General features: G+C 32.0%; 6 protein-coding genes across 8 annotated transcripts in view; 3 read left to right on the plus strand and 3 right to left on the minus strand.

Annotated features, from left to right (window-relative positions):
* The window catches only part of LOC107432545 (uncharacterized), a 75,086-nt gene extending 66,004 nt beyond the window's left edge, over positions 1-9,082 (minus strand). Inside the window, exons 1-18 of one of the 2 annotated variants that reach the window (XM_060812285.1) lie at positions 8,760-9,082; positions 8,171-8,392; positions 7,852-7,882; positions 7,495-7,679; positions 6,897-7,056; positions 6,626-6,722; positions 6,012-6,181; positions 5,515-5,681; positions 4,901-5,089; positions 4,605-4,694; positions 4,232-4,312; positions 3,268-3,411; positions 3,031-3,113; positions 2,307-2,445; positions 2,106-2,189; positions 1,062-1,223; positions 887-974; positions 432-509 (exon numbers count right to left, since the gene is read on the minus strand). In XM_060812285.1, the coding sequence (XP_060668268.1) occupies positions 432-509; positions 887-974; positions 1,062-1,223; positions 2,106-2,189; positions 2,307-2,445; positions 3,031-3,113; positions 3,268-3,411; positions 4,232-4,312; positions 4,605-4,694; positions 4,901-5,089; positions 5,515-5,681; positions 6,012-6,181; positions 6,626-6,722; positions 6,897-7,056; positions 7,495-7,679; positions 7,852-7,882; positions 8,171-8,392; positions 8,760-8,882 (2,293 nt within the window). In that variant the 5' untranslated portion in view covers positions 8,883-9,082. The remainder of the gene's footprint in view (positions 1-431; positions 510-886; positions 975-1,061; positions 1,224-2,105; positions 2,190-2,306; positions 2,446-3,030; positions 3,114-3,267; positions 3,412-4,231; positions 4,313-4,604; positions 4,695-4,900; positions 5,090-5,514; positions 5,682-6,011; positions 6,182-6,625; positions 6,723-6,896; positions 7,057-7,494; positions 7,680-7,851; positions 7,883-8,170; positions 8,393-8,759) is intronic. The other variant, XM_048465354.2, reaches the window with a different exon arrangement.
* Positions 9,083-11,452: 2,370 nt separating this feature from the next.
* On the plus strand, positions 11,453-11,941 carry LOC125419436 (stigma-specific STIG1-like protein 1). Its single transcript, XM_048465357.2, has one exon. It carries the CDS (start codon positions 11,453-11,455, stop codon positions 11,939-11,941), a length of 489 nt encoding a protein of 162 aa, XP_048321314.1.
* A 5,228-nt stretch (positions 11,942-17,169) lies between these two features.
* On the minus strand, positions 17,170-17,619 carry LOC107432552 (stigma-specific STIG1-like protein 1). Its single transcript, XM_016043719.2, has one exon. The coding sequence runs from the start codon at positions 17,617-17,619 to the stop codon at positions 17,170-17,172; it is 450 nt and encodes a 149-aa protein (XP_015899205.2).
* A 1,816-nt stretch (positions 17,620-19,435) lies between these two features.
* LOC107432559 (stigma-specific STIG1-like protein 1) lies at positions 19,436-19,897 on the minus strand. The gene has a single exon (XM_016043731.2). It carries the CDS (start codon positions 19,895-19,897, stop codon positions 19,436-19,438), a length of 462 nt encoding a protein of 153 aa, XP_015899217.2.
* A 2,672-nt stretch (positions 19,898-22,569) lies between these two features.
* Positions 22,570-24,356, plus strand: LOC107432698 (cytochrome b561 and DOMON domain-containing protein At5g35735). Its single transcript, XM_016043889.4, has 3 exons — positions 22,570-23,279; positions 23,408-23,662; positions 23,779-24,356. Exons 1-3 carry the CDS (start codon positions 22,635-22,637, stop codon positions 24,079-24,081), a joined length of 1,203 nt encoding a protein of 400 aa, XP_015899375.2. The 5' UTR covers positions 22,570-22,634; the 3' UTR covers positions 24,082-24,356.
* Positions 24,357-24,591: 235 nt separating this feature from the next.
* Positions 24,592-27,702, plus strand: LOC107432660 (uncharacterized). Of its 2 annotated transcripts, none has more exons than XM_025070704.3 (7): positions 24,592-24,944; positions 25,066-25,135; positions 25,872-25,918; positions 26,257-26,344; positions 26,641-26,774; positions 27,094-27,192; positions 27,452-27,702. In XM_025070704.3, the coding sequence occupies exons 1-7, from the start codon at positions 24,723-24,725 to the stop codon at positions 27,524-27,526; spliced, it is 735 nt and encodes a 244-aa protein (XP_024926472.3). In that variant the 5' UTR covers positions 24,592-24,722; the 3' UTR covers positions 27,527-27,702. The 2 variants fall into 2 exon arrangements, with proteins under 2 accessions (XP_024926472.3, XP_015899333.3); XM_016043847.4 differs by having other exon boundaries at positions 24,599-24,944; positions 25,069-25,135.
* The last annotated feature ends 205 nt before the right edge of the window (positions 27,703-27,907 follow it).

Genomic DNA, 27,907 nt, shown 5'->3' on the forward strand with positions numbered 1-27,907 from the left:
TAAAAAACAAAGGGAAAAAAATAAATAAATAAAAAAAAAAGAAAAATAAAAGGGAGCAAAACTAAGACATTCTTTATTAGCTTAGATAGGAAAAAGGAAACTTCACTGACATTCTTATTAGCTTAGGTAGGAAAAAGGAAACATTACTAAGACATTCTTTATTAGCTTAGGTAGGAAAAAGGAAACTTCACTGACATATTTATCACTGTTTTTCCCAATGAAAACAAATGGTTTTTGGTTCATAATCTAACTTCCAATTTAATTTTCCATGTTTTGGAATCATAGTTACCTTAAGGGCTTGTTGAAAGTATAACAACTACATAAGCATTAATTAGAATAGAACTTTCACCTTCAAATATTAATTAGAATACAAAACAAGTGAAACACACATTATGCCAACAAGGTTAGAAAACTAATTATGCTTATCTAACCTGGAACCAGAACCAAGAAGCCACATAGTTTCTGAATTGAGGAGAGCATTCCATCAACATCAGCTTGCATCAGGGAGCCTATACAAATAAGCTTTTTCAGCAACAATTTTTAATTTAGAAGATTACAGCTTTTTGCTAAAATGCATACACACATAATGCATCATGAATAAAAGTTAAAACAAGGAAACATAAAGCCAATGAGAAGTACTCATGCCAAAAGAATCAGCAAGAGAAGGAACATTAAGAAAGGATAGCAAATCAAGAATGTGGCTATACAAATCATACTTAAAAGAAATCAAGAATGTGGCTATACAAATCATACTTAAAAGAAGTATAAATTCCAAACATGAGGAATAACCATTCTCTAACCTAAATCAACAGAACATCTGAATTGATATTATGATACAACTACCAAGGTCAGGTAAGAGCTTCAAAAAGAAAAAAGAAGAACCAACCATCCATCAAATCTAAATTTTGCAAAGAGCCAAGTGCTGAATTTATCAGTCCATCTGAATGAGAAACTAAACCACCTAGCAAAGCAACCTGAGCCATTGATACATGAATGAGTAAAAATATATAGTTAAGTTGATGGAAAACATAAGTACACTACACTAAGAGAAGAAAACAAACCTCCGCCGTCTCAAGATAAAGGTTTAGCTGTCTAGTATGAGATGAAATAGAGGGTAATGTGACTTCACAAAAAGCTATGCAAGACTTGACAAAACTGAGATTCTTACTGCCATTTTTCAAAGCCTTAACTGCTAAACAATTGCTGGAGTGAATAAGAGTTTCCTGAAAGTAAATATAAGTAATAAATTAGTTGTTCAAGAGAATATTATTAATGTGACTAAGAATCCATCTCCAATTTCCATTACCATGAGTATTTCTTTACCAAACAAGAAGTTTTCCAAGCAGGCAACTACTGCATCATTAACTAATACCTGACTGAGATGGGTAGGAAATAATAGCTAGTGATTATCTCAATTGACAATTCCATTTTTTATCTTTTCGTTTCCTTTTTCTAAAAACTATGTTATAGGCATTGAGCTTAATTGATTTTTCTTATGAAACATGCTATCTGCTTACCATTATTACTGGAAAAAGCTACAAAAGTACTCTAGATGCCCATTAAAGGAAACCACCCCACTCAAATATGTGTGTAAATTGTCCTGAGAAAATAAAAAAACAATGCCTTCCTTAAAGTGCAAATTACCATCTCAACCTTTGTTTATAACATATACAGAAATTTGTCACATACAAAAGGATGTGATGACTGTTAACCAAAGATATATAAAACAAGATTATCTTCTTTTTTCTCTCAATATAACTCCACTTTTCACAACTGGGTCATAAAGTGACAATCAAACTTCTAATAATTCAGATATTAGCATGGTACAATCATCTTTGCTTTGACAGAATAACGTATCATTTAGTTTGCTAGAACAACTGCATGGGTGTGTGTACAGGTGCACGAATGTACCAATGTAATTTAGTTATATGGTACTTTACAGGGTACCAAGTGAACAAATTATCAGAACTTTAATGCAATAGCATCAAATACAGCTGCTAACTTTGTGTATTTATCCATGTCATGTATCAAATAACTAGGCAAAGTTAAACATAATTCTGGCCTCAGTACATATTAAGAAAGAAAGAGGTAAAATAGTAACATACATTAAGCCCTCTTATGCTGCCAAAAGCTCCACGACATTCAACTAAAAAGGTCAAATGACGTTCCATCTCTGTCCCATAGTCAACCTAACATCAAGATACCAATATATGAAATGTCTCATATCAAAAGGCAATAGTTACAACATATATCTATGTAGTAAAAAAAATGTACACAAATCAGAAGCAAATACCTGAATTTCTTACCATACAGACAAAACGAGAAATTAAACGTGCTGGCTGGTTATCTTCATCTTTCACATTCAAAAAGTCTATATCATCATGTAAAGCCTGAGATATTTCAAAAAGCAACTGTATTGTTGTTGGATCACATATACGTGCACTCCTGCCCAATGAAATAACCATCATGGAAAAAATGATTCCAATACATTGTTCAAACAGAATTACAAGGATCAAGGAACAGAAAAGGGTTGTAAGACTCGAAAGGATGAGAACCTAAAAAGTTATCTGCTTTCTCATGGAAACGTGTCCTGGTTTATACCACTTTCAAATTAGTATAGTTAGAGAATGTAAGGAACACTGCATGCAGGTCATAAAACTGCACAATTTTATAAGCACCAGTAGGGACACAATCCAATTCTTAAGACTTCAAACATTTGAAATATTTTCATCCCTTGTCTAGAAAGTTTAGTGAGGGTTCTTTGAACACTAGCAAAAGTTTCAGGCCACCAGATACCACATTCAGGCTGATCACAAGTCACATGATTGAGACCCAGAGATATAAGTCATGTGACAAAAAATTATTGTCACAATGTCAATGATCTTTAAGCAGCACAATTTCTTCATCAGAGGTATTGTAAAATGCACGACCGTTAGACCTTATCGAACTTATAATCAAACAACAAATCCATACAACAGCCCAAGATCATGAGCTGTAGCAAAAGAGTCACAAAGAAACTGATGAAATTACCTCGTTGCCATATTAAGGATATGCACATTGACAGTGCTCCTTGAGCTTCCGTACATTACATCTAGGATCTCAAGAAAATGTTCCTACAAAAAGTTCAATAAGAAACCACAATTCAACTAGACAACCATCTAAAAGCAAATTTAGCAATTATTCATCGCCATCCTTTGGCCTAGTCGTAGTGAAATTACTAGAGAGAGAGAGAGAGAGGGCTGTCAAGAAATACAAATAGAATCATACCAAGGCAAATATATCTTCTAAATTCTCACAGTGACAAAGGAGCTTCACCATGACAGACTGCAAGCTTCCCAGTTCATCTTCAGTGGTTCCTTTACTGGATGCCCGTTTTGAAATACCTTCTAAAGTGGCATTCAGATGGTTATCCTAGCATAAACGATTAAATTCAGAAGAAAGAGAACTAAAATAGAAAATAAATTGCATTGCTGTATCATTGTATAGATACACTATCTCACATTTGCAGTTCTGTTGATTATCAGTTGTGTTAGCTTGATAGTTGAGGCAACTTCCTACCAACTTAAGCTTTTGAGATTGACTGACTTAACACAGTTCCAAAGCCTAGCTATTTAAATTTTCTTATATTTAAATCCTACGTACATGTGAATGAAAGTGTTAGTTGTCTATCATGTTAATTTGATATACATAGTTGGGTACAATTCCTAGTAATTAAGCTTTTAGGGTTGCTGGTTAATTAAGGTTTTAGGGTTGTTGGTAACTTAATAATGATAATGAAATATCAACTATGAACTTGTATCGTAAAAGAAATAAAAATTAGGTAACAAGATGAACATTATAAAGGGAAGTTCAATCCAAAGTTGAAGTGTAGATCGCCAAACTTCTACTTTCGGCTGAAGTCACATCCTCAATTACTTCTTACCTCGTTTCACTACTTTACAGGCAGTACTTACTTATCCATCACATGTACATAACAAGTTTATTCAGTCCACTTAACAGGAAAATTTATGTAGAATGAAACGATCAAATCCATACTCTGGGAAGAAATATACTTGAAATCAACAATACAACTTTGTCATCAAACAAATATAGCCTTCTAAAAAAACGAAAAATGAATGCCCCCAGAATAAAATGATGACAATGTTCTTTTACATCAATTTACGTGAAAGAAAGATACTTTTTTAATAATAAATATAGAGAATCAAAAGATGTCACAATCAACTAAACTTACCATCTGATTTTGAAGAATAATATCTAGAAAAGCCTCCACAACCTTCAAGTACTCATCAAGGCTATCATATTGAGTAACAACCTAACATGGTCAAGATTAGAACAACATCTGCCTTTGTCAAAAAAGATGCTAATTAATATTCAAAGAGCAAAGCACCATAAACGTCACATATACAATCAGAAAAGAAGGCTAGTTGATAGCAATTATGAACCCTGACCTAATGCAAGGGTGGGTTCCATCTGATAGCTCATCTAAACTTACAGCTACTTTTACATATGAAATCTAAAATTTAGGTTATAAGAACTTAGAATAAAAAATTGCAAAACTAAAAAATAAGCAATTGAAGCTAACAGTAATAGACAATTCCAAGTACCTGAATAACGATATCTGCCACAGCATTAAGAATGTCTGTTCGAGATTTAGTTTCACACAGCCTGAATCCAAGTAACCTGTAATTCAAGCACTTCACAACCGAAAAACAGAGGCATAAAGATTCAGAAGGTACTTGTTGAATTATTCTTTCTGATAGAAAAAGTTAAAAAGTAGATTGATCCTAAAAATCCAAGCCAAGACCCAAAGACAACCACACACGGAGCAAAGATGAGGAAAACTGCTTTTTAGGCTCAGAAGTTAGGGCTCTAGTAGTGTCTATGGTCACTAATACTATACCTGGTCAAAGGAATAATCATTGCTGCACTCAATAACATGAAGGATCCCAACAGCACTTGAGCTAACTACTTCAATAGGAAGTTCCTTTAGTAGATGATGAAGAACAATTGAAACACATGGGAAATTTCCAAACAACTCCATTGCATTCCTTCCTAATTCAAGCTCCACCAGTATGTTACCTACTTGTTTCTTCAATAAATATTAAAACATTTTTAAAAAAAATCAGAAGCATATAAAATCCAGAGACAATGGAAAATTCATCAGAGAAAATTAGCATTGTATTCTTTTCTCTTTAGACAAGCAGAATTCAGCATACTCTTAGACTACCAAAGCAATTAAGTCAAAATTAGAATTGCAAAGTCCTATAAAAGTAAATAATTATTATTACGTCTCCTAAATTATTACTCCTAGATTTCAAAAACTTTACATTTTAAGGTTTAGCCTTTTAGAGTTAGAGGTCATGCTGTTCCGATACTAAAACAGGATGTAACACAAACAGTATACCTATTACTTTGCAAAAGAGATAAAAAGTAAAGGAAAATAACATTTAGAACCACATCTTACATATTGTTTAGAACAAGTATCAGTTGCTGCATGAAAACTCCATAACATACCTGAGAAACATCCTTAAATATGCATTTCATTATAAATTCAATGGTTGGCTCCATCAGACTGACAAGTAATCTTTTGTTGTCAATAATATTTCCATCGGCAGCTTCCTTTCTCAACATGACCCATGACAGTAAACTTTTGATGTCGTTTACACATCTAACTAGATATCCTGGAAGGAGCAATATTTTCAAAGATCCCACTATTTGAATTTCATAGTATAAAATGCAATTAACATGTGCAGATATAAACATTTGAGGTGCATGTATACACACTACGAAACTTAACAAACACATACACCAGATAATTGGGGCATAGTTAATTTTTGAACATTCGTTGCCATTCAGTCATATAAAAAAAAATGCCCACTGTTACAATTTTAATCACATCCTCATTATTTCTAATCAGTTTATTTGCACCTTGAAAAATTGAATGGAATCACACGATTACAACAGACCTTCGAAGGTATTATGATGTCTATTCATGCAGCATAATGTGTTACCTTTATCACAAGAGGGTAACTTCAGCATACAATGGGCCATGTACAAACGACAATAGGCAGATGCCAATGGATCTGCTAACCCTCTTGTCATCATTACCAAACGTTGGAGACTGTCTTCAGGTCGGTCAAGCAGGAAACGCCAGCAAGGCAATATTGCCAGCTCCAAATAACTGATATGATATGAGAAACAACCGGCAATAACCATATTAAGAGATAGATAGAGAGAGAGAGAGAGAGAGAGCTGAAAGAACCATATTCAGAGATAGATAGATTGAGAGAGAGAGAAAGAGACAGAAACTGACATAACACAAATACGAGAAAATTTAATCAAACAGGTTTGGAAGTTTTTTGCGTTTGAACAAAGCAGGGAAACTTCAGAGATATTAAACACAATTTTCTTAAGCAAACAAAAAAAAAAAAAAAAAACACACCACACACACAATTTAACATTTTCCTTCAGCAAAATTTATATGAAAATGGAAAAAAAAAAAAAAAAAAAAAAAAAAAAAAAAAAAACCACTATTTGATAATATCTAACAATATAGAAACAAGGATAGGTAATCTTACCCAAAAAAGGAGAAACTGAAAAATAGAAACCAGAAGATAGAGCTTACATGCGTGGAAGAAGCTCCCGGATGGCACCAATTTTGCAGAACCAATTATAGCAAGTTTCCTTCGCATCAGAGCAAATATCACTTGCTTCAAAATTTTCTGTTATTAACCCCACAGAAGTCTTAGGAAAAAGCACCAAGGTGCTACAATAGTAATGCAACTGATCTTCTTGACAAATTTAATGTACAATAAATAAAAAGGTCAAAACAATAAGAGGGTGTACAATAAATCCTATGCACTAGAGAAAAAGAGACATATTCAAATGAAAAAGACCTGGTAATGAGTAGAGTTTGTTTCCATCTTCTGCAAATTCAGCTTTCCACTTGATACGTTCCCATACCATATTCCCAACTGTGTCCATTATATCCATAGCAAGAACAAAAAGTGTGGGATAAAATTGTAATACTGACGTATCCATTAAAAGCCTAGCAACCTGCAGAACAAAGAATTGGCTTCAACATTGTAAATCACAAGACACAGTGAGACATCACTCCTAAACTTAGCATTCTCACACATTGAGGATTCTCAAATACTATAGCATTTAAAATCCTTTAACAAACAATTTTTTTGGGTCAAAAACACCTAGTTTATAAAATTGGAGTAGAAGAGTTTACTTTGTGCTTCGTACTTTGTAGATCAAGTAATATTGTAATTCTACAAATTAATGTTATGAATATTAAATAACTAAAGGATGATAAGTCAATGCAGCCAATTTCTTTACCCTATCTGTATAAACCAAAGAAACCAATTTTAAGGCACAATTGTTAAGACTTTTTTTCCCATATATAGAGTTAGAATATAAATCAATTCACAATGCAAACTCAACTATGTAGAAGAAAATGTAAGAGAAAACCAAATCAAGCAAAATAACCTTTATAGATAACTTCAAAGTTGTAACACGATCACTGGCACGCCATGCACGAATAATTTCATCTCTGAGCTCATGTAACCGGGAGACATACTCATGCCGCGTAATGACCTTGACTCCCTCTTCTGCAAATTTTTGTGGATCTTCCAGTTCTTCCAAATGCGTACTTGTTGAAGCTTTCTCATATACTGCATGTAATGTTGTTTAATTTATATATATATATATATATATTAAACCTTCTCTGACATATACTTGATTATTAAGAAAAAAATTAACAAAAATAAGGCTTGCATTGACATAAGCTATATTTGATTGAAGAAAACAACAACAAAAGAGAGAAAAGGGAACAGAGAGACATACTTTTTCCACCTTTTATTATTGCATTGGACATCTGTAATTTCAAAAAATAAATAAATGAAGAAAAAGAAGTAGAGAGGTTACAATAGGGTGGTTCACTTATTAAGAGCTTAAACATTTGGGGAAAATGCTAACTTAACAATACTAATTCCTCAAAGTTGAAAAAAGATGTCCAAATATAAGCATCGAATAAACAACAATGCTTATAGCTTGAACAGTTCATCAGACTCTAGTAGCAGACTCCATCCCTCCAAGAGACTCATATATAAAAGGGCATGTTAATTTTCAAGCCGAAATCATCCAAAACAAGTAAATCACTTACGGAGGAAACTGAAATCATTTTAGAGACAGGAAACTTTTGCATTAAGATTCTACTGAATGAGGTCCATTCTTTTGCTGAATTTTGCACAGAAGCTTCACTGGAGAGTCCTGGGCTAGAAGAAATTTCAACTTCTTGTAATGCTTCTCCAGAAACTGCTCCATTGTCATCCAAGCTTCTCAAAGGATCAAAAAAATCCTTTTTCCCGTGATCCACAACAGCAACCTAGAAAATATCACCGAATTTTGTCTAAATATATATAAATTTATGTTGAATATCTATGAGATGAAATTTAGAATTTCCATTAGCAATTGATATTCCCCAAAACCTAAAAAAGCCTTTCACTAGAACATAAACAAGAGTTTAATTATATCACTTTTAAGTTAGAACTTAAATTATCAAGAAGTTAGTTGATCAGTGGCTCCTAATTAGTGAAAATGATATCAAGAGAAAACCAAATTGATTTTCCTGCACTTTCTTAGCCACCAAACAAACATTGATGATAAGCAATAAAGAACTAAAAAAATAAAATAAGATTTTAAAAAAAAAAAAAAAAGGATAATGGAGAGTAATTTGGATATGTAATACAGACCTGGAGGTGAGAGGAAGATGATGAAGTGGATAGAGGATGATCGTTCGCGCGTAAGCGCGTGAGGGAATGGGATTTTTCCTCGGCACTGTAATTGCGAGGTCTAAACACCATAGAAGCTGCCATCGGTGTAGCGAAAGTTCTTGTTCTTTGGGCAAGACGGACGGGATCGCGAGCCTCTCGACGGAGGCTTTTGGCGTACACGTCAGGCGATTTTGTTCGTTTTGCAAAAAATAATTAACTAAAATCGGCTTTTTTGTTTTCTAATAGTATTTAAAATAAACAAATTAAAAAAAAAAAAAAAAAACATACAAATTTCAAATCTTCGATCTTGATTTCTTCGATACATTTTTTTTAACGTATAGAATTCTTCGTCCTCCTTTTAATTATCTTTTATAGCCGTTTTATTATTTTTCTTTTTTCAGTTTAATAAAAAGAAAACATATGTGTACAAATTAAACTTAATTATTTAACCATAATTATTAAAAAAAAAAAATAGAAAAGTTTAAGGGAAAAAGAAAGTGAATCAAATAAGAGCCAAAAGTATGAAAATGTCAAATATTAAAGGGTCCCTGCGTAAAGAAGGGAAGGAACAAAATTGCATAAAATCCTTGAATTTTTCCATCGAAAAATAGAGCATGTATAAATTTTTTTTTTAATATTTTTAAATTTGTTAATATTTTAATTCCTTTTTCACCCAAATTTTAAACTACAAAATTTATAAATTATGACATGATTATTTTCCGTTTGGTATTGTTTATGAAATTAGAGTTTTTTTTTTTTTTTTAAGAATGTTTCATAATTAATTTTTTAAAAAACAAACTTTCATTGAAAAGTTTAAAAAAAATTGCATTTATTAAATTTCACATATAAATTAAAAAAAAAATTAAAAAAGCTCAAAATTTTAATTTTTCTAACACATCAGAGAAAAGATAATTTTTTTTTTTTCAAAAAAAACTTTTGACCATCAAAAGGTACTTTAGGTATAAAAAAATAAAAAAACTATGCCAAACAGGTATTTAATTTAAACTCCAAAATTTATAAATTATGACATGATTACTTTGGTTTGAATATGAACGAAAATAGATAATGGTAAGAAAATCAGTTTCATAGTCTTAGACGTTAAAACCAACACATATGCATTGTTCTCGGTTTGAAAACCAAAAATATTGCCTAGTGATTCATACGAAAATTCCCAACTCTTTTCCACTTAATTTTATGAATATACACTAATATATATGAAAGACGCTATATATCATAAATCATGAATATGTGATCTGTAAAGATCAATTCAATCAATTTATTCATAGGGGATTCCATTGTTCGAGTTCTAATCAGCTTATTCAGGTGTATTGAAGTTTTTTCTTTTTATTTTTTTTTTTATTTTTATTTTTTTAATATTAAAGGTGTTTTGAAGTTAAGAGAGCATTAAGATAGATGCTATGCTTAGATGGCACCCTCTTGATATACAGAATATAGGATCTTGAAGTATATCTCAATATGATCTAAGTGATGGAACAATGTACAAATGAGTTGACCCTGAATATTCCTTTTAATAGAAAATCATACTTTATATATATAGATATTCATATACTTTTACACTGCTTTACTTTAGTTATCTTTTTAACCATAAATGAAGCTATGTTTGTTCCAAATGCAAGCATTGATCATGACAAACACGAAATCAATGCTTATAAACAGGCAATAATTTTGTATTTGAACTTGTTTTTACAAATTGTATATATTGATCTTCTTGTCAAAGCCTACATATATATATATTTTCACTTGTACACAATTACCTACGCACAATGAAGAAACAATTAACACACATTCATACATATATAAGCAACTAAAAAATTAATATAAAAATTTTAAAAACCTATGACATTGTGACATGTGGTACTCATTCTTTTGGACCAAAAACTTTAATTTTTGCTGCAATATTACTTGTTACATAAAAAACGTGCAATCTTGAACCCTTCAGAGCTACCTAACTTGCAATTTACATGCACTACTATACTTTGATTAATAAGGACCTATAAAAGACGGGTTGTATACAGACTCCCACGTCCCTTCTTTGTAGCTCAAGTTTAAATAAACATAACACGCGTACGCCAAGTAGTGGCATGTTTAGGGTCTATGTTTGCTTAAGCCTGTATAATATTTGTTTAATACACCCCCATATTTCATTAATGCTACAACCCCTTTGCTTCCCCCAACAGCATGCCTAAATTTCTTCAAGTCGGCCATTGAAGGACCTTGGATTTCATTCTTGGGGCACTCCATTCTTCGTTGAAACTATAGTCTAGAGGATGCCAAGAAGTCGATATTACCCTTTGACTTTTATGGGTTGTCACGTTTTAATAATATGTTACCATATGGAAAAATGGAGTGCCTAAATCACAAAGAAGCTCTAAACTTAACTTAAAAATTCGACCACACTCTTTGCAGCACATCCCAAAGAGCCATCACCTTTTTACCACCTTTCCCGCGTCAACCTTTCCCTTAGTCCGACTATAAACCCTAAGTCCTCCACCCCCACATGCCCACCTCTCTCCCTCTCTCTCCCTCTCTCTCTCTCTCTCTCTCTCCCCCCCCCCCCCCCCCCCCCCCCCCAAAAGAACAATCCTACATCGATAAAACTACCGTAATTAAGCTTCTTCAAACTTGATCTCCTTCTCTCTTCGGACAAAGCCATGGAACTAATTGTCAAAATGATATTGATCATCACCATGACCATGGCTTTGTCCATCACCCTAACCATGAAAAGCATTACTAACCATCAAGAAGAAGAAGAAAAGCCCCTATTCTTGGCAACAACTTCTTCCGGAGAGCTATCCGGTGCCATTGACAACCATAACAAACTCATACTGCCTTCAAAAAGGGTAAGTCGCTTCCTCGCTGAGAAGAAGAACCCTAGAGCTGCCGATCACTGCCACAAGGACCATGAAATCTGCTACGAAATAGATGGAGGGAAGAACTCAACCTGCTGCAACAACAAGTGCGTAGACTTGTCGACGGACAAACACAACTGCGGTGCATGCAAGAAGAAATGCAAGTTCCCAGAGACTTGTTGCAGAGGGAAGTGTGTGTACTTGTCGTTGGACAAAAGGCATTGTGGAGAATGCAACCACCGGTGTAAACCCGGAGAGTATTGTTTCTATGGTATGTGTAGCTACGCATGATTACAAGGATGATCCTGTTAAACCGGCTAACGGTCGAAGGTTCGTAAATTTTATTCTTATTACAATAAAAACCACATGATCAAATTAATGGTGGTCCTTTGAAAAATATATAGTTATATTTTCAAATACTATGATTTGATATGATACTCTAATGTAATGCTGTTTGAAGAATTAAGTGTATGAGACCCAACAGAAAAATATATGGATTAATAACTTTATTATATATATACATTGAGAACTCAAACATTTTTTGTTAGAGATATATATATTTTGTGTAAATGGTTATACGATATTCTGGTTTGCTTTCTTTTGTTGTGTACCAAATGGAGAGTTTGATTCATTCTCCAAAATTCTCAAAGTTAAATGAATATATGTATATTTGAATTACGTGAAATAATATTGAGATGTAGTTTTTGGTTATAAAGAATTAATGTACATTCTGAATATTTATTATATTTTGTTTTAACTTTCCTAATATTCATATAAGATATAAATTTTCATTCGCAAAAAACAAAAAACAAAAAACAAAACAAAACAAAAAAAGAGAAAGAAAAAAAGAAAAAATTTCATTTATATATACACACATATGTATATATGAATGAAATCCAAACTACTCTATATGTTAAAAGCATTTTTGTTATTTAAACCAAAAAAATAAGAATAAAATGCTTTGATTACGCATAAAAAGATGCAAATTATTGTCTAATATTATTTCCTTAGCACTTTTACTTACAACGATGGAAGAAAAAAAAAAAAAAAAAACTTATAAGAAGCGAAAAAATTAGGAGTTGTAGTTTAGATATCGTGGGATTCAATTGTCGTAGATGATAAGCCAGAAAGTTTGAAACAACAAGAAAAAGAGTTTAATTAATGTAAGCGGCACATGTAAATACCTTAAACCGCACCCAAAGGCATATAAATTGGATACATTTTTAATCGAAAAAAAGAAAAGGCCCAGGCTGCACGGTCAAAGAGTGTGCACGGTCAAAGTTCTTATATAATTTTCCATATATACGTCAGAAATATGAAAACTAGGAGAAAGATGAGCCACTTTTATTAGCTGATCTCTCATTTTTCTATGTATTATCATTTGCCTTGAGATTTGAGAAGACACAATTTGGGTGGTGCTGTTCCCCTTGAATATAAGGGATATTAGGTTATATAATTTTCAATGATCCATAACCTCCTTCACGTATATATAAGCAAGGATTCCATATTAAAAAGAAAAATAAAAAACAAAAAAAAACAAAACAGCAAGTATGCATTTATGATTTATTTACCCAAAAATAAAATGCTTTTATGATATATACACATATTTATTATTTTTTCTTTTGAAATAAGACAGGACATTCATATATTAAAAAGAACAAATGCGTAATTTTCTCTTATGTTTCTTTCGGCTTCTTCTTGATTTATATATATTTTTATTTGAGTTTAGTGTGTATATATATATATATATCTCAAAATATTTGAAATTATAATTATTCCACTATGCGATAATATGTAAAAACACAGCGGATCATAATTTCATAATAGTAATAATAGTTTACAAATATTTTCATAATTTTCATAATAGTATTAATAGTTTCATATATTTTTAGGAAAAAAAATGTAATTTTATTATGTTGCCCACATATTTAAGAGTGAATCTCTTTGATTCTCTACCTTAATTATCTCCGATAATAAAGGAATAGTAAATGTTAGCATTTATTAAGCGATTATTTCTCTTATTTAAAGTCTTTGTCACTAATATTTTTTTTCAAAAAAAAAAAAAAACTATTTTTATCATCCCATATATAACATTAAAATTTTTTCAAAATTATTATTCTAGTAATCTTTTTCTATATATATATTTTTTGAAATAGTTTCCTACTAATCTGCCAAAAATGGGGTAAAAAAAACTCTTTATCACCTAAAAACCATAACAAAAGAATTGACACTCACTTATTCTCCAATAAGTTTTATTTTTAAAAGTTATATAAGTGAGCTAATTATATTTATTTTGAATCTTAAATTGTATTTTTTTTTATCTTATATACTTAATTATTATTATAATTTGATTTTATATATATATATATATATATGTATTTTGAAAATCAAATGATAAATATTAGTAATATAATACATATTAAACAAAAATAATTCTTCTTTTGTTCTTATTATTTTTTTCGTTTTTGTTGAAAAGTATTATTTCTTTTGTTAAACACCTTGTACTGAGTTCATAAAATATATTTTTTGAGATTAACTAAAATATTATATTACAAAAATTATTTTTGTTGTGTACAACATTATTTTTCTTTTGTAATTATTTTCTATAAATTATATAAACATTATTTTTTGTTCCATTTTATTATTATTTTTTATTTTTTCAATTTTATCTTTACTTACACTTGCCTCCACCTCTGTTTGATACAATACGTGATCATCCATTTTATATTAAAATTTTATAATTTTATATTTAGAGGTAATTTATTTTATTTTGTTGATTGTCACTGTATGGTTCTTCTATATGGTAGGCAATTTTGCCCATGTATGGTGGATGTGGTCTGTTATCCTATGGTGTCAGATGTCGGTGTGACCTCGTCTATCATTTACTATATATCCCTTAAATAAAAAAAATTCAGATAATGAGAAATTAAAGATGCATGAAAAGAAGAATTAATTGAGTAGCAAAAAATTGCTGATGATTGTCTTTGGATATATGGGTCTTAACCAAGCCAAATTGCAGAGGCCCAAAGCACAAAGGCTGCCATTGATGCAGCCATTGTTGCATCCTCCGCAATGCCTCCTGTTGAATGAGGGGTAGATGCATTTCCCATTGCAGCAAATCTGATTGAATTTGCATTTCTTTCACTTTTCGCTTGTAGCAGTTTGGTCCTTGGGCTGCCTTTAAACCCACAAATCCTCGGAAACCTCTTGCAAGTTGGTCCCAAAGTTTGCTTCTTTCACCAAAGGGGAATGCCTATTCAATTCATCATGTGCATCTACTTTTTCTTCTCTTCTTCATAATTCTCATACTTGGCCTGTTCATCTGGGTAAACAGCAATACTCATCAGGACTAAATCCGTGAAAACAATGACCACTATGATCAACAGCTCTATCAGCTTCATTTTTATGTCAACATATAGGAATTGATTCGATATGTAAAAGAAACAGAGAGGTATTAGAAAAGATAATTCCAATATGTATGTATGTGGTTTAGTGGTGGGGGTGGGTTTATTATATATATATATATATATATATATATATATATATATATATATATATATATATATATATGTGTATAGTCTTTTTATGGTGCGAACGGTCTTCATGCGGACTATAGTATTGGCGATGATTTTTCATTGTATTGGTGATAATTTTCTAAAAAACCATCGTTAATATTATATGGACCGTTCTCACCGTAGAATTTCCGTATATGTGTATTTAGATAATAAAAGTGGGTTGATTATATATATGTATGTACTACATATGATATATGTTTCCCTGCACCTGTTAGTGTGAAATGGTCTAAATTCAACACCAACCAAAAACGGTAAGAATTTTTTTCACTAAAATAATGAAAAGAAAAAAGAGATGGGAAAGTATAAACTACGTGTACGTCTCTGAGCAAAGGCACTCAAAAATTTGATATTATAAAAATATCAAATGGATCCTGGTCAAAGCATGTCTGCGTTATTCAGATTCTCCACATGCTGTATTAATAATTATATTATTAGTTTAAATTGTCAAATAATAGTTTAAAGTTTTCTGCTTTTTACAAAGTGATCAAAATCATCAGTATTCTCTTTGCTCTGCTCCCCCCATAAAAACATCAGTCCATTTATATTAGATTTTTTTTTATTTTTTTATTTTTTTTATTTTTTGGGGTAAATGTTGGTATTCCCATTTCATTTTCTTTTCTTGCTACCTGTCTTTTTTTTTATGAGCATTACAGCTTGATTTACACTTGGCATTTCATAAACTTACATCTCTATGTTTTAAGGGTTGCATATTGCATAGATTCATTGAAAGATGGCCAGCTAAGTGCAACTTCAACATTCAATTTGTCAACACAACCTTCATTGCATGGTCCGTTTTCCCTTTCTTTCTATCTTGCAATTTTTCCTCTTTACCTTTATTTCCTTACACATGGCAGCTAATGGATATTAACAGTAAATAATCCATTTAAATTAGATAATCACAACACTATGAGTTAATTTCAGTGATTGAAAGGCTCTCTGTTCCTTCAATTTTTGGACACACTTCCTAATGTATTTATTTGTTTTACATGCATTCATGCTAACTACACCATTTAAAACGCTTACAATTAATTACAAAGGTCATATCCCCAGTCTCTCACCCCATTTTATTGTGAAAAATATTCCAAATTGGTAATGACTATCAGTTTGGATTTAAGACTAAAAATTCTTCCCCTCTGTTAATATAATAATGTGTTTGGATGATAATTAAAAGCTATATTTCATGACAACAATATTTCTTTGACGGGCTTTCTAGAAAAGCCTTAACTATATACTCAAAAAATGAGCTTGTGTAGGAAAGAGACTATTTTTTTTTTTTTCAATTTTTTAAAAAGTGCAAGAAATTGTTATATTTTAAAGAAATTTTGTTATCAAACAATATCAATCCTTTTAAGTAAAACATTTACTTATCACAAAAACAAATATATATATATATATATATATATATATATATATATATATATTATATGGCTGATTTTTAGGATGAAAATTGAAATTAAAACCCTCTTTGGTATGATTTTTAAAAAGAAGCTTCTAACTTTAAGGTTTAAAAGCTATTGTTGGAAGTATTTATACAATTCTCTAAAAGTATGTCAAACATTTAAAAGGGTTTCTAACAAAAGTTAATGAAGAGTAGCTTTTTAATAAATTTTGAAAAAAATAGAAGTAAAAGTTGTCCCAAATGGTTCCTAAAAAACGTGTAAAAATTGCATATATTTGCATGTTTGCCACAAAGAGGTTTTGAGTTATAAATATTCTTGCAATAGGGCATAATTAATTGGGCAACAACATTGCTAATATTAATCGTCTACGCGCAGAATTGAGAAATCAAGACACATAAAAATAAATGAATAAACGAATAGATTAATTGATGATGAAAATGAATTACAAAGCCGTGCAGAGAAAGAAGAATTTTGTTACATGAATGAAAGAATTTGTATTTAAAATCACATAAGATCTATAAATTGAATCCTAGCTAGCTAGTTATTAAGCATAATTGCAAAGGCCAAAAGCACAAAGGCTGCCATTGCCGCAGCTGTTGTTGCAACCACCACAATGCCTCCTGTTGAATGAGGGGTTGACACATTTGCCATTGCAGCAAATCTCATTGAACTTGCATTTCTTTCCACATCTTCCACAGTTAGACCTATCTTTCAACACATTCGCACACTTCTTTTTGCAGCAGTTTGGCCCAGGACTGCCCTTGAATCTGCATATCCTTGGGAAAGTCTTGCAAGTCAAACGCAGCGTTTGCTTCTTTTGCCTTAAAGACCTTCCCTCCACCTCATCTGCACCTACCACTTCTTCTTCAAAAGAAGAAGAAGAAGGTTCTTGTTCATAATTCTCATATTTAATGTTCTGTAATTCATTTTGGTTCAAGGAGCTGATGCTCAGGACTAAATCCGCGAAAACAATGACCACCAACAATAGCTTCATTATTATGTGACAGTCTCTTTATGTATTTGGTATTTGGTATGTGAAAAAAGAGAGAAATTGGAGAGCAGTGTTTCAATGGAAAGGAAGAGCAAATTAAGATGGAGAAGAGTGTTGGGTTGAGGGGTTTATATAGAGGGAATTTTTGGCAACGGGATTGACCAATTGATTATAATATTTGCCTGGACCTGTTAGTGGAATGATCCAAACTTCACAGCTATACATACCAAATAAAGGTAAAGTTTATTTTCTTTTATTTCATTCAGAACCGAGTATGGTCCACTCTGGTTCTTATTCCTGATGAAATGTATTAACAAAGTGGAAAAAGATGAAGAAAGTATAGTACGTGTATGTCTCCCAGCAAAAGGACTCTGTGTCTGTTATTATAAGCATTTTGGTCTGCATAATGCATTATTTAGATTATATATTCTCCACATGTTGTATTAACTTTAGTTGTTTAAATTGTCAAATAATAATTTATTGTTTTCTGCTTTTTGACAATGTGATCAAAATCAATGTCTCTCTTTACCCCATTAAAAATATATATGAATTGGTCCATTTATAGGAGATTAGATTATATATAGTATAAATTAATTTGTGTGCTTGAAAAGCTCTCTGTTTCTTCAGGTAGAGGACACATCCATAATGAATTTATTTATATCTATATATATATATATGCTCATGCTAGCTCTACCATTTCGAACACATGGTTTTATTAATTGGAATTTGTTTATGCTGCCAATTATAATCTTTCTATTTATTTATTTAAATTGATTCCTGAAACTTTTTAGAGGGATGCAAGAGCTTTTGTTTTCAAACAATTTGCATTCTTTTAAATATAAATTTTCATTAACAGATTCAGATTTAAAAATAACATCTTTGAAGTTAATTTATTTTCAAGCAGATTTAAAAAGAAAAAAACTCTTTTTTCTGAAGAATAATCTGTGTATAAAATCTTTATTTATGGACATTCAAGGTGCTAAATAGGTTTATGTTCTAAAATAGACTTGTTATTGTTTCCTCTCATAATGATTCTAAGTCAATCCAGTCCAACTTATAGGAGACAAAATCTTTGGTTAATTATAAAACTTGAGCAGTAAGACGGTCTCTTCACTTTTCAGGAAATTTGGTTTTGACTACAATTTCTTAACCACATATGCATTTAATTACAACCCTTGTTTTGTGCAAAAAAGAATAATGGCCTTGTTAAAGTTTATTATAAGTAGTTCAATCCAACATATTTAAGTTAACTCTGTATGTGGACAGCCTAATGGCCATGTCCACATCTCTCCATATATGAGGTCTTAGTTCAGGTTAAAAAAAAAGAACAAAGATTTAATTTAATTCTGGTAAACAAAAAGTTAAAAAAGAAGGACCACAAGCTCCTTCATGTTATATTATTGAAGTCTATCACTTTGATTGAAGAAACCATATGGTGCCTGAAGTATAATAAAGAGCAACAAAATTGCCAATTTTCTTGTCATATAGAGAGACAAGACACAGATAAATAAACGAACAAACAAATAAATTAATCATTTTATAATTTTTTTATGTAAATATATAAATTAAAAAAGGACCAGGAAAAGTAGATTTCTCAAGCTTCAATTAGTAGCACACGAATTTAATAACTAATATATAGCAAAATATTAGCATGTAAACTAGCAACTTCTATAACAATTGGCCAACTAATTATTAATCAATGAAACTGAATAACAAAATCATTCAGAGCTAAAAATAATCTGATTATTACACCAATGAAAGAATATTTTGAATTGAATATGTAGCAATAGGATGGAATTAATATCCCAATTAATCTTAATTAAGCATAATTGCAGAGGCCAAAAGCACAGAGGCTGCCATTGCTGCAGCTGTTGTTGCATCCTCCACAATGCCTCCTGTTGAATGAAGGGTTAACACATTTCCCATTGCAGCAAATCTGATTGAACTTGCATTTCTTTCCGCATCTCCCACAGTTAAATCGATCCCTCGATACATTCACACACTTCTTCTTGCAGCAGTTGGGTCCTGGACTGCCTTTAAACCCACAAATCCTTGGAAACTTGTTGCAAGTCAGTCTCAGAGTTTGCTTCGTTTGCCTGAGTGACCTTCCCTCCGATTCATGTACTTCTTCATCATCATCATCATCATTGGAGGAAGGAGATTCTTCTTCTCCATAATTCTCATATTTGTTTTCTTCTACTTCTTCCTGGTATGCAGCACAAAAACTCAAGATTATATTCATGAAAACAATGATCACCAAGAACAGCTTCATCAGCTTCATTGTTCCGTATCAATAGGAATTGATTTGGATACGTAAAAAAGAGAGAGAGATTTTGAAGGAGGGCTTGAATGTAAAAGAAGAGCTAAGTTTGGAGAATATCGAGAAGGGTGTGATGGTGGAGTTGGGTTTATATAGAGGGAAGTTTTCTGGCAGCTGTGTTTTTGGTTGACATAATTGACATGTTTTCCTGCACAAGTTAGTGGAATGGTCCACTAATTGAACACCTAAAGTGAGTTTTATTTTGTTTATTTACTCTTTCCAGAACCAATTATAGTCCGTATTCTAAGTTGGAAAATTTTCTAGTAAAAAATGAAAAAGGTACTTGGAAAAAAGTGGTGTACGAGTATGTCTTCCAATAAAAGGGACTCCAGAACTACAACATAATATTGTTAACAAATCTTATATAGTGAGATTTGGATCATGGTCAAAGTATGATATATATATATATATACATAATATCATTCAGACTTAATTTTCCACGTGCTGTATAAATATTATCAAATGATTGTTTAATAATGCTTTTTTTCTGCTTTTGACAACGTGCATGATCAAAATCAATATTCTTGTTCACCCCCTACAAAAATACATACGAATCCATTTATATGATGGAATTAATTATCATATATAGTATTATTATTTTCTCTTTATGTGATAGAAAAGCTCTCTGTTTCCTACAATTTAAGGACACGTACACTCCATAAAGCATTTCTTTCTATGTACACATATTGTAGCTCTGCCTTTAAAAACTCAACTGAGGATACATGATTGGAATTCATTTTGCTTCCAAATATACATATGTTTTCTGGTTATTTGCTCTCATTTAGAAAATTCTGTTTATTATTATTATTATGCTCTGTTATTGGCCTTCAATGGGCTTTCAAATAGAAAACAAATAGTGTGAATATGGTACATGGAAAAGAATTAATAATTTAATATACAGCTGATTTTGTGGGGGTTAAAAAAATGCATTTAAGAATTGAAAGTGGCATAAATTGAAATGCATGTATCTGTGCTGCAAAAGCTTTTGTGTTAAAATTATTTATGGCATATAACAAATTGAGTCAATGTGTTCCGGATCAGGGGTATATACAATGCAGATTTCTCAGTCCAACAAATACATACATATAGGACACAAAATCTTTGGTTGAAAATTTTGAGATTCTCCCTTCCTCTCTTTCATCATTTTTCTACATTTGGGGTGTGGAATTCCAAAGAAATTTCACTTGTTAAATGTTCCATTTTGATTACTATCTTTACCAAAGTGTGACTTTTGATTTACTAATGAAAAATGAAAGACTTAAATATGTGGTTCAGATCAATGAATATATATATATATATATATATTGTAAATTTGTCTGTTTTCTCTATCACAATGTGAAAGTCTCTTGTTGCAGTAGAGTAAACAAACGTAAAAACATTACTGAAGTGTAATAACCTGGTTAAATTGAAGTAGGACATGAACATAACTTTTTTTTTTGTCCCCAAATATTTTTTGGAAAAATTTAGCGAAAATGTATATGTCCTAAAGATGAATTCAGGTATGCATAGGCCTAAAAGTGAAGCCAAGCCCAGTGAAGATTTGTGTGCCCATTGCTACCTTATGAATGGTTCTATGTCAGTAACAAAAAGTCATGGTCTTTTTTGCGTCATAATAATGGCAAAGTATCAATCCTAAGCAACAAGATTCTGAAATCATGTGTAAAAAGGACAGGATTTTAAGCTAAAGGAAAATGAAACAGCGAAGCTAGAAAAGCATAACAAGAGCAATATCAGCAAAGTAAAAGGTGTTGGAATGTTGGCGTGGTCAGGCTGGTCTATGATTTTTCTTCTTAAAAGTAAAGGTTTAGGGAATTTCTTAGTGAGTAGGAAAAGAATATAAACATGAAACACGATTATTGAAACAAAAATGATTTTTATTTATCTCATATTTGTTGTATCTTCATTTAAAAGCAGAACTAGCTAGGATAAAATATATAGAATGTGGTCCGATGATTGGCTACCAGAGTGTTGCTACACTGCACTTGTTTGCACTGGAAATGTATACTCTGTGCTCTCACATGTCTTTACCCAGTGGAATAAGCCTTTTTTTTTTTTAAATGAAATACCAAAATCACTTTCACCTAGTTACAGAATTGCTGGATTTTACCAAAACAAAAAGTTACACAAATGGCTGGACTATTAATGGGGGAACCAAGTTTAGAAGTTTCTGTTCAGACCTTAACTGGTGCCTTTCATATCTCACATCCATTTAGAATTAAACCCTTTATATGTAGACCACAATCATAGATGTTTTTATCTTTAAAACTTATGATAAAAGCAAGTATTTGATAATTCGAAAGCCAAAAAGAAATCTGTAACTGTATTTAACCTTTATGATAAAAAGAAGTATTTGATAATTTGAAAGCCAAAAAGAAATCTATAACTGTATTTAACCCTTCATTTTTGACACTCTGAACTTGCTAGAAGGGCTAATAGCCAAGGTTACAAATATTCTATCCAGAAGTAGAAAGTATATCTTCCATATAACTCAAATCTGAAAATAAAAAAGGAGAATAAGGAACTCTGTTAACTTCTTCATAGCAACTTCTTCATAGCTCTTATTCTATTGGACAGAATAAAGTTCACCTCTAATTTTTATTGTCACTATAAAACTCTTAACCTTCAGAAGCAAAAAACCAATATTGCTAGATCAACAACTTTGATAATATAGCTGAGAGATTTTTTTTTGAAAAAAATTATGATTTCCTCTAGCAAATCTGTAAGTCTTATGTTGGCCCTACCCTTCCTTCTCTTTACTATTGCTTACTCTACCTGTAATGAGCCCTTTAACCAGATACTCCAAAAAAGAAGCATCAGAAATTGCAAGAAACTAGCCACTCTAGGAGCAGAATTTGGCTGGAATTATAACATGGGAAACAACACCGAAATCGACATAATTTTCGGTGTCAATCTGAAAGAAACTCCGAGCTGGGTGGCCTGGGGTTTGAACCCTGGAGATGAGCCTCAGATGGTTGGAACAAAGGCCATAATTGCAGTTGTACAGCCAAATGGGAGCTTATCAGTTGAGACCTACTCGATCACCAGCAGTACCAAGATTGGTTGTGAGCTTTTGCCGTCTGTGGTTGATTTTGAGGTCAAGAGAAAGGAAGCAGAATCATCAAACACAAGTGGTTACTTTACATTGTCTGCAACTCTAGTTCTTCCTTCAGCAAAATACAACATCTCCAACTTGAACCATGTTTGGCAAGTTGGTTTCTTTGCTGATGGATTGCAGCCCATGCAACACCCTGCAACCCTCCAGAATTTTGATAGCACTGACACAATAGATTTGATCGCCGCGAAGAATCATGGCATTGGACGTCACAGGCGGCACCTTAGAATGGTGAGGACTAAGAACTCAAATTCAATACAATGGTTAAGATGAAGTATATCCACTATATATACATACATATATATATATATATATATTCCTGATGTGTAACTTTATTTTCTTCATCAATACATAAATAGATGCATGGGATTCTGAACATTGTGGGATGGGGAATTTTCTTGCCCATTGGAGTCATAATTGCAAGGTACTTCAGGAAATTCCCATATCCAGTGAAATGCTGGTACATTTTACATGTCTCTTGCCAGATTGTTGGCTACAGCCTTGGCACTGCTGGTTGGGCTATTGGGTTATGGCTTGGACATGCTTCAAGACACTATGCTTTTCGAACACATCGAATACTCGCCATTTTCATATTCGCTTTTACTTCATTACAGGTTATAATAACATTTTCTTCCTCTCTGTCTCCCCTCAGACATATATGCTTTTATATATATACATATATATAGAAGATGTTTCCGTTAAATTTTGATGTGCTAATTATAATATGCAGATATTAGCATTAAGATTAAAGCCGAAACCGCATGATGATTATCGAAAATACTGGGACATGTACCATCATTTTCTGGGTTATGCACTTTTGGCTGCGATCTCAGTGAACATATTCCAAGGGATTCACATTTTGAAGCCAGACGTTACATGGGAATGGAGTTACGTTGGAGTTCTTGTAGTTTTGGCTCTAATTGTGTTGGTTTTTGAGATTTGCACTTGGACTAAATTTTTAAAACCAAAGAAGGATCAAAACAAACAAAGTCAACCTTCAGATAATCAACCTCAAACTTCTGTTAGCAAGTAATCTGTATATCTCAAGCCTTGCCGGCCCCACAGGATTCAAACTTCACTAGATTTCTATATAACTTATAATTGGTAAAGGCAGAAAGCATAGACATACAAATTGATTTAGCTTTGCCTAGTTATTAATTATAGTGTCATTAATTCTTTCTTCCAAATTGGGACTTTTGAGTGTTTTTTTTTTTTTTTTTTTTTTTTTGGGTTCCTACCGATCGGGGTGTTAACGGTTAAGAGTGTACTTTAGCAATAAACAGATGAAATGAAAAAAACTTTTAATCATGATAGATATTGAATTATTTTTGTGTGTGTGTGTGTGTGTACCAAAAAACAACGAACTAAAATAAAACATAATGCATTTTATAGTTGCCTTTTTTATTTTACTTTATTTCCAACTAAATTTTTATTTCCGCCTAAATTTTCTTTTCTCAATTCTCAAGCCTAGATCTTTTTTGAAGAAAAAATTTTGCCCATAAATTTTTGCAATTTAGTGGGAAAAAAATAATAATAATAATAATAAACCAAAAAAAAAAAAAAAAAAAAAGAAAAAATTAAGGTTCGAGTCCCAGTGACCACGAGTCCTCACATTTTGCAATTTACGTCTGCAAATATACGCCTGATAAAAATAAAATCTTTTCTCAAAATTGAATGGCTGCTCCGGCGGTTGAAGGAGTAGCCGTTACGGCGCTCCGGTCAGTATTGCTCCGAGCCCGGCAGGCTGCGGAGCGTTCGGGTCGAGATCCGGGTCGGGTCAAGGTGGTGGCTGTCTCCAAGACCAAGCCAGTTTCTCTTATCCGCCAGGTCTACGACGCCGGGCATCGACGTTTTGGCGAAAACTACGTCCAAGAAATCGTCAATAAAGCTCCTCAGGTCGATCTCTCTCTCTCTCTCTCTCTGTTTTCTGATAGTTGGATCAAAATGCTTTCTCTTTTTGTCGAATTTGGGTATATGCGGAAAAAAGCATTTGTGTGTGTGTGCGCGCTTTTTTTAGCAGCTTCCTGAAGACGTGGAGTGGCATTTTGTTGGGCATTTGCAGAGCAACAAAGTCAAATCTCTTCTGGGTATTATGCTTTTCATTTTATTTTTTATTTTTTATTTTTTTAAATTAATGTTGCTCTGATTCTTCTAAATATGACAAAGCCTTTTATTCTAATCTCCGTAGACGTCTGAATTTCCAATCGTATATTATTGAGAGTGAACCTTACATTTGAATATGAAAAATTAGTAATTGGGTTGAGTTGTAATTTGATTTTCATCTATCACAGCCCAAAAAGTTCTCCTTTTTTTTTTGAGTACTGTGCTGATGAGTTATTCCAAAAACCACAACCTAAAATTTGTAATTTGCATTGAAGGCAACTTCTATACTGTTACTGAAAAGAACTTTAGTACTTTGCTTAAAACAGGGACAATGTTACCGCCTCAAATTTTGCTAACTTTTTCTTTTCCAACTTCATTTTTAGATTTTCAGCAAAAAAAAAAAAAGGTTCATTTTTAGATTTCAGTTTTTCAATTCAGGAGAGCACTCTCTAGTAGAATACGGCTATAAAGATAATATAAACAAATGGGTTAGCAGTTGTGAATTGTGATACCTTGCCCTGCTTTACATGTAAGGGTGTTGGGTATCTAAATTAATTAGGTTTAACTGTCTTTGCCTTGTGCAAGTTGAATGTGTGTTTTATGTCTTGTGCACAAGCAAGGTTGCACAGAAACTGTTTGCTTTTTTATCATCTTTTACATTATAAACCTTAACTTGCTTGTACATTAAAAAGTATTATGGTGAATAATTCATAAATGCAGCTGGAGTTCCAAATCTTGCTATGGTTGAGGGCGTAGACAATGAGAAGGTAAAGATTAAGTCCAATTTCTGTTATCCTTGTTGGAGATAAAAACTCTTCTTTTTAATTTTTGTTTTCGATAAAGAATAATTAAAATTAATTGTTGATTTCATTTTTGTTTGGTCCTGGAATGAAAAGTTTTTACATTGGCTATATTTGTTATAGGTGTGGTGACATAATTTGTTGAAGATTAGTTTTTCTGTGCTTATATTATACTTTTATACTTTTTGCCTGTGAAAGTTCCAAATTTTAATGCAAGTAGCCATTTTATCAGCAAGTACGTCGTCTTATCGATTCCATAGAAACTCATAATGAAAATGTGTTATCTTGTCTTGTATGAACTATAGATTGCAAATCATCTTGATCGAGCAGTTTCAAGCCTCGGAAGGAATCCTTTGAAGGTATTAGTCCAAGTGAATACCAGTGGAGAAGCATGTGAGTGAAATGACCTCCTAAATTAGACTCAGTACATGATTAACTGCTGCATGTGCTATTCTGTTCTTAAAAATATTTATTTTCAAAATAACTGCTAGATTCTCTTTGAGTATTATGTCCTCTTATGTTCTTAAACTTATTTACTCTCTCATACTGTGCAGTTAAAATGTACCTTTTTCTGGTAATATGAAAAAGTAGGATAATCCTCTCTGTATTTGTTATTACTCTTTTCAGTACTATCTTGGAGCATTTTTGTTCCCACTTCACATCTACTCATGGAAGGAACACTTTTGCAGCTAAATCTGGTATTGACCCTTCTGGTTGTCTTCAACTTGCAAAGCATGTACAATTGCATTGCCCAAATCTGGTGTTCTCTGGCTTAATGACAATTGGGATGCCAGATTATACTTCAACTCCAAAAAACTTTAAGGTAATAATTTTCTATTTATATATTATTTGTAAAAACTAAAGATTGTATAGACATCTCTTCTTTCTCGAAGCATTTGAAGCAGTTGAAGGAAAATTGCATGATTCCTGTCCTATTATGTTCAAATATCAGCTTTCATTCGTTGGATTATTACTGCTAACTTGGATCTTTTTTTATTCCCCCACCCCCCCACAAAATAGAAAATATTGTCATCTTTTACATCTGTGAATGTTGAAAAGGCACATCTCTCTCGTTTGATTTGTCTTTTTTTATTTGTCCAAGTAGATTTTGCTTAGACCATATTTATGTTGTGATTCATCAGACGCTGTCAGACTGTAGAACTGAGGTCTGCAAAGCGCTTGCACTGCAAGAAGAGCAGTATGAACTCTCAATGGGCATGTCTGGTGACTTTGAGCAAGCGGTATGGTTTACACCATGTTGATTGGATGCAACATATGGACATAGTTTTATTCAGAATTACACCATAAAACTTAGGCAGCTTTAAAAAATTTAAACAACTGCATATTAGATATGTACCAACTTAATAATTGATTACTCACTTCAACGGTTACAAGAAAATCCTATTCACTTGGAAGAACTGTGACACCCAAATAGAGAATTTAACTCTTGACATCAATAGACATTTTTCACATATTGATTGTCACTTTTTATCCCTGCAGATTGAAATGGGCAGCACCAGTGTAAGAGTTGGGTCTACTATATTTGGACCAAGGGATTATTCAAAGAAAAAATGAATTTAGTATCCTGGAGTTCTTGTCCTAGCTTGATTGAATTTATTCAACTCCTTGTACTTAAACCATTCAGGCTTTCGCGTTGGATGTATCTTACTAATACCTTTGTTACAAAATTTGCGTTAGCAAATGTTTTTTTTAAGACATAATTGTGAATATGATATATATATATATATATATATATATATATATAATTTTTTTTTTGTCTAATTAATCGATTAACAATATTGTTGAGGAAAATGGGGTGGGGGAGAAATTAATACTCTGTCAAAGTTAGAAAAAAATTTCTGGAAAAAATTTTTAGAACATGATCTTTTTTGCTACTTCAAAATAGACACAAAAAAAAAAAAAAAAAAAAAAAAAGGTATCTCAGTGTGAAATAAT

This window comes from Ziziphus jujuba, chromosome 1 (genome assembly GCF_031755915.1).
Source record: "Ziziphus jujuba cultivar Dongzao chromosome 1, ASM3175591v1".
In the NCBI taxonomy this organism is placed as follows: domain Eukaryota; kingdom Viridiplantae; phylum Streptophyta; class Magnoliopsida; order Rosales; family Rhamnaceae; genus Ziziphus; species Ziziphus jujuba.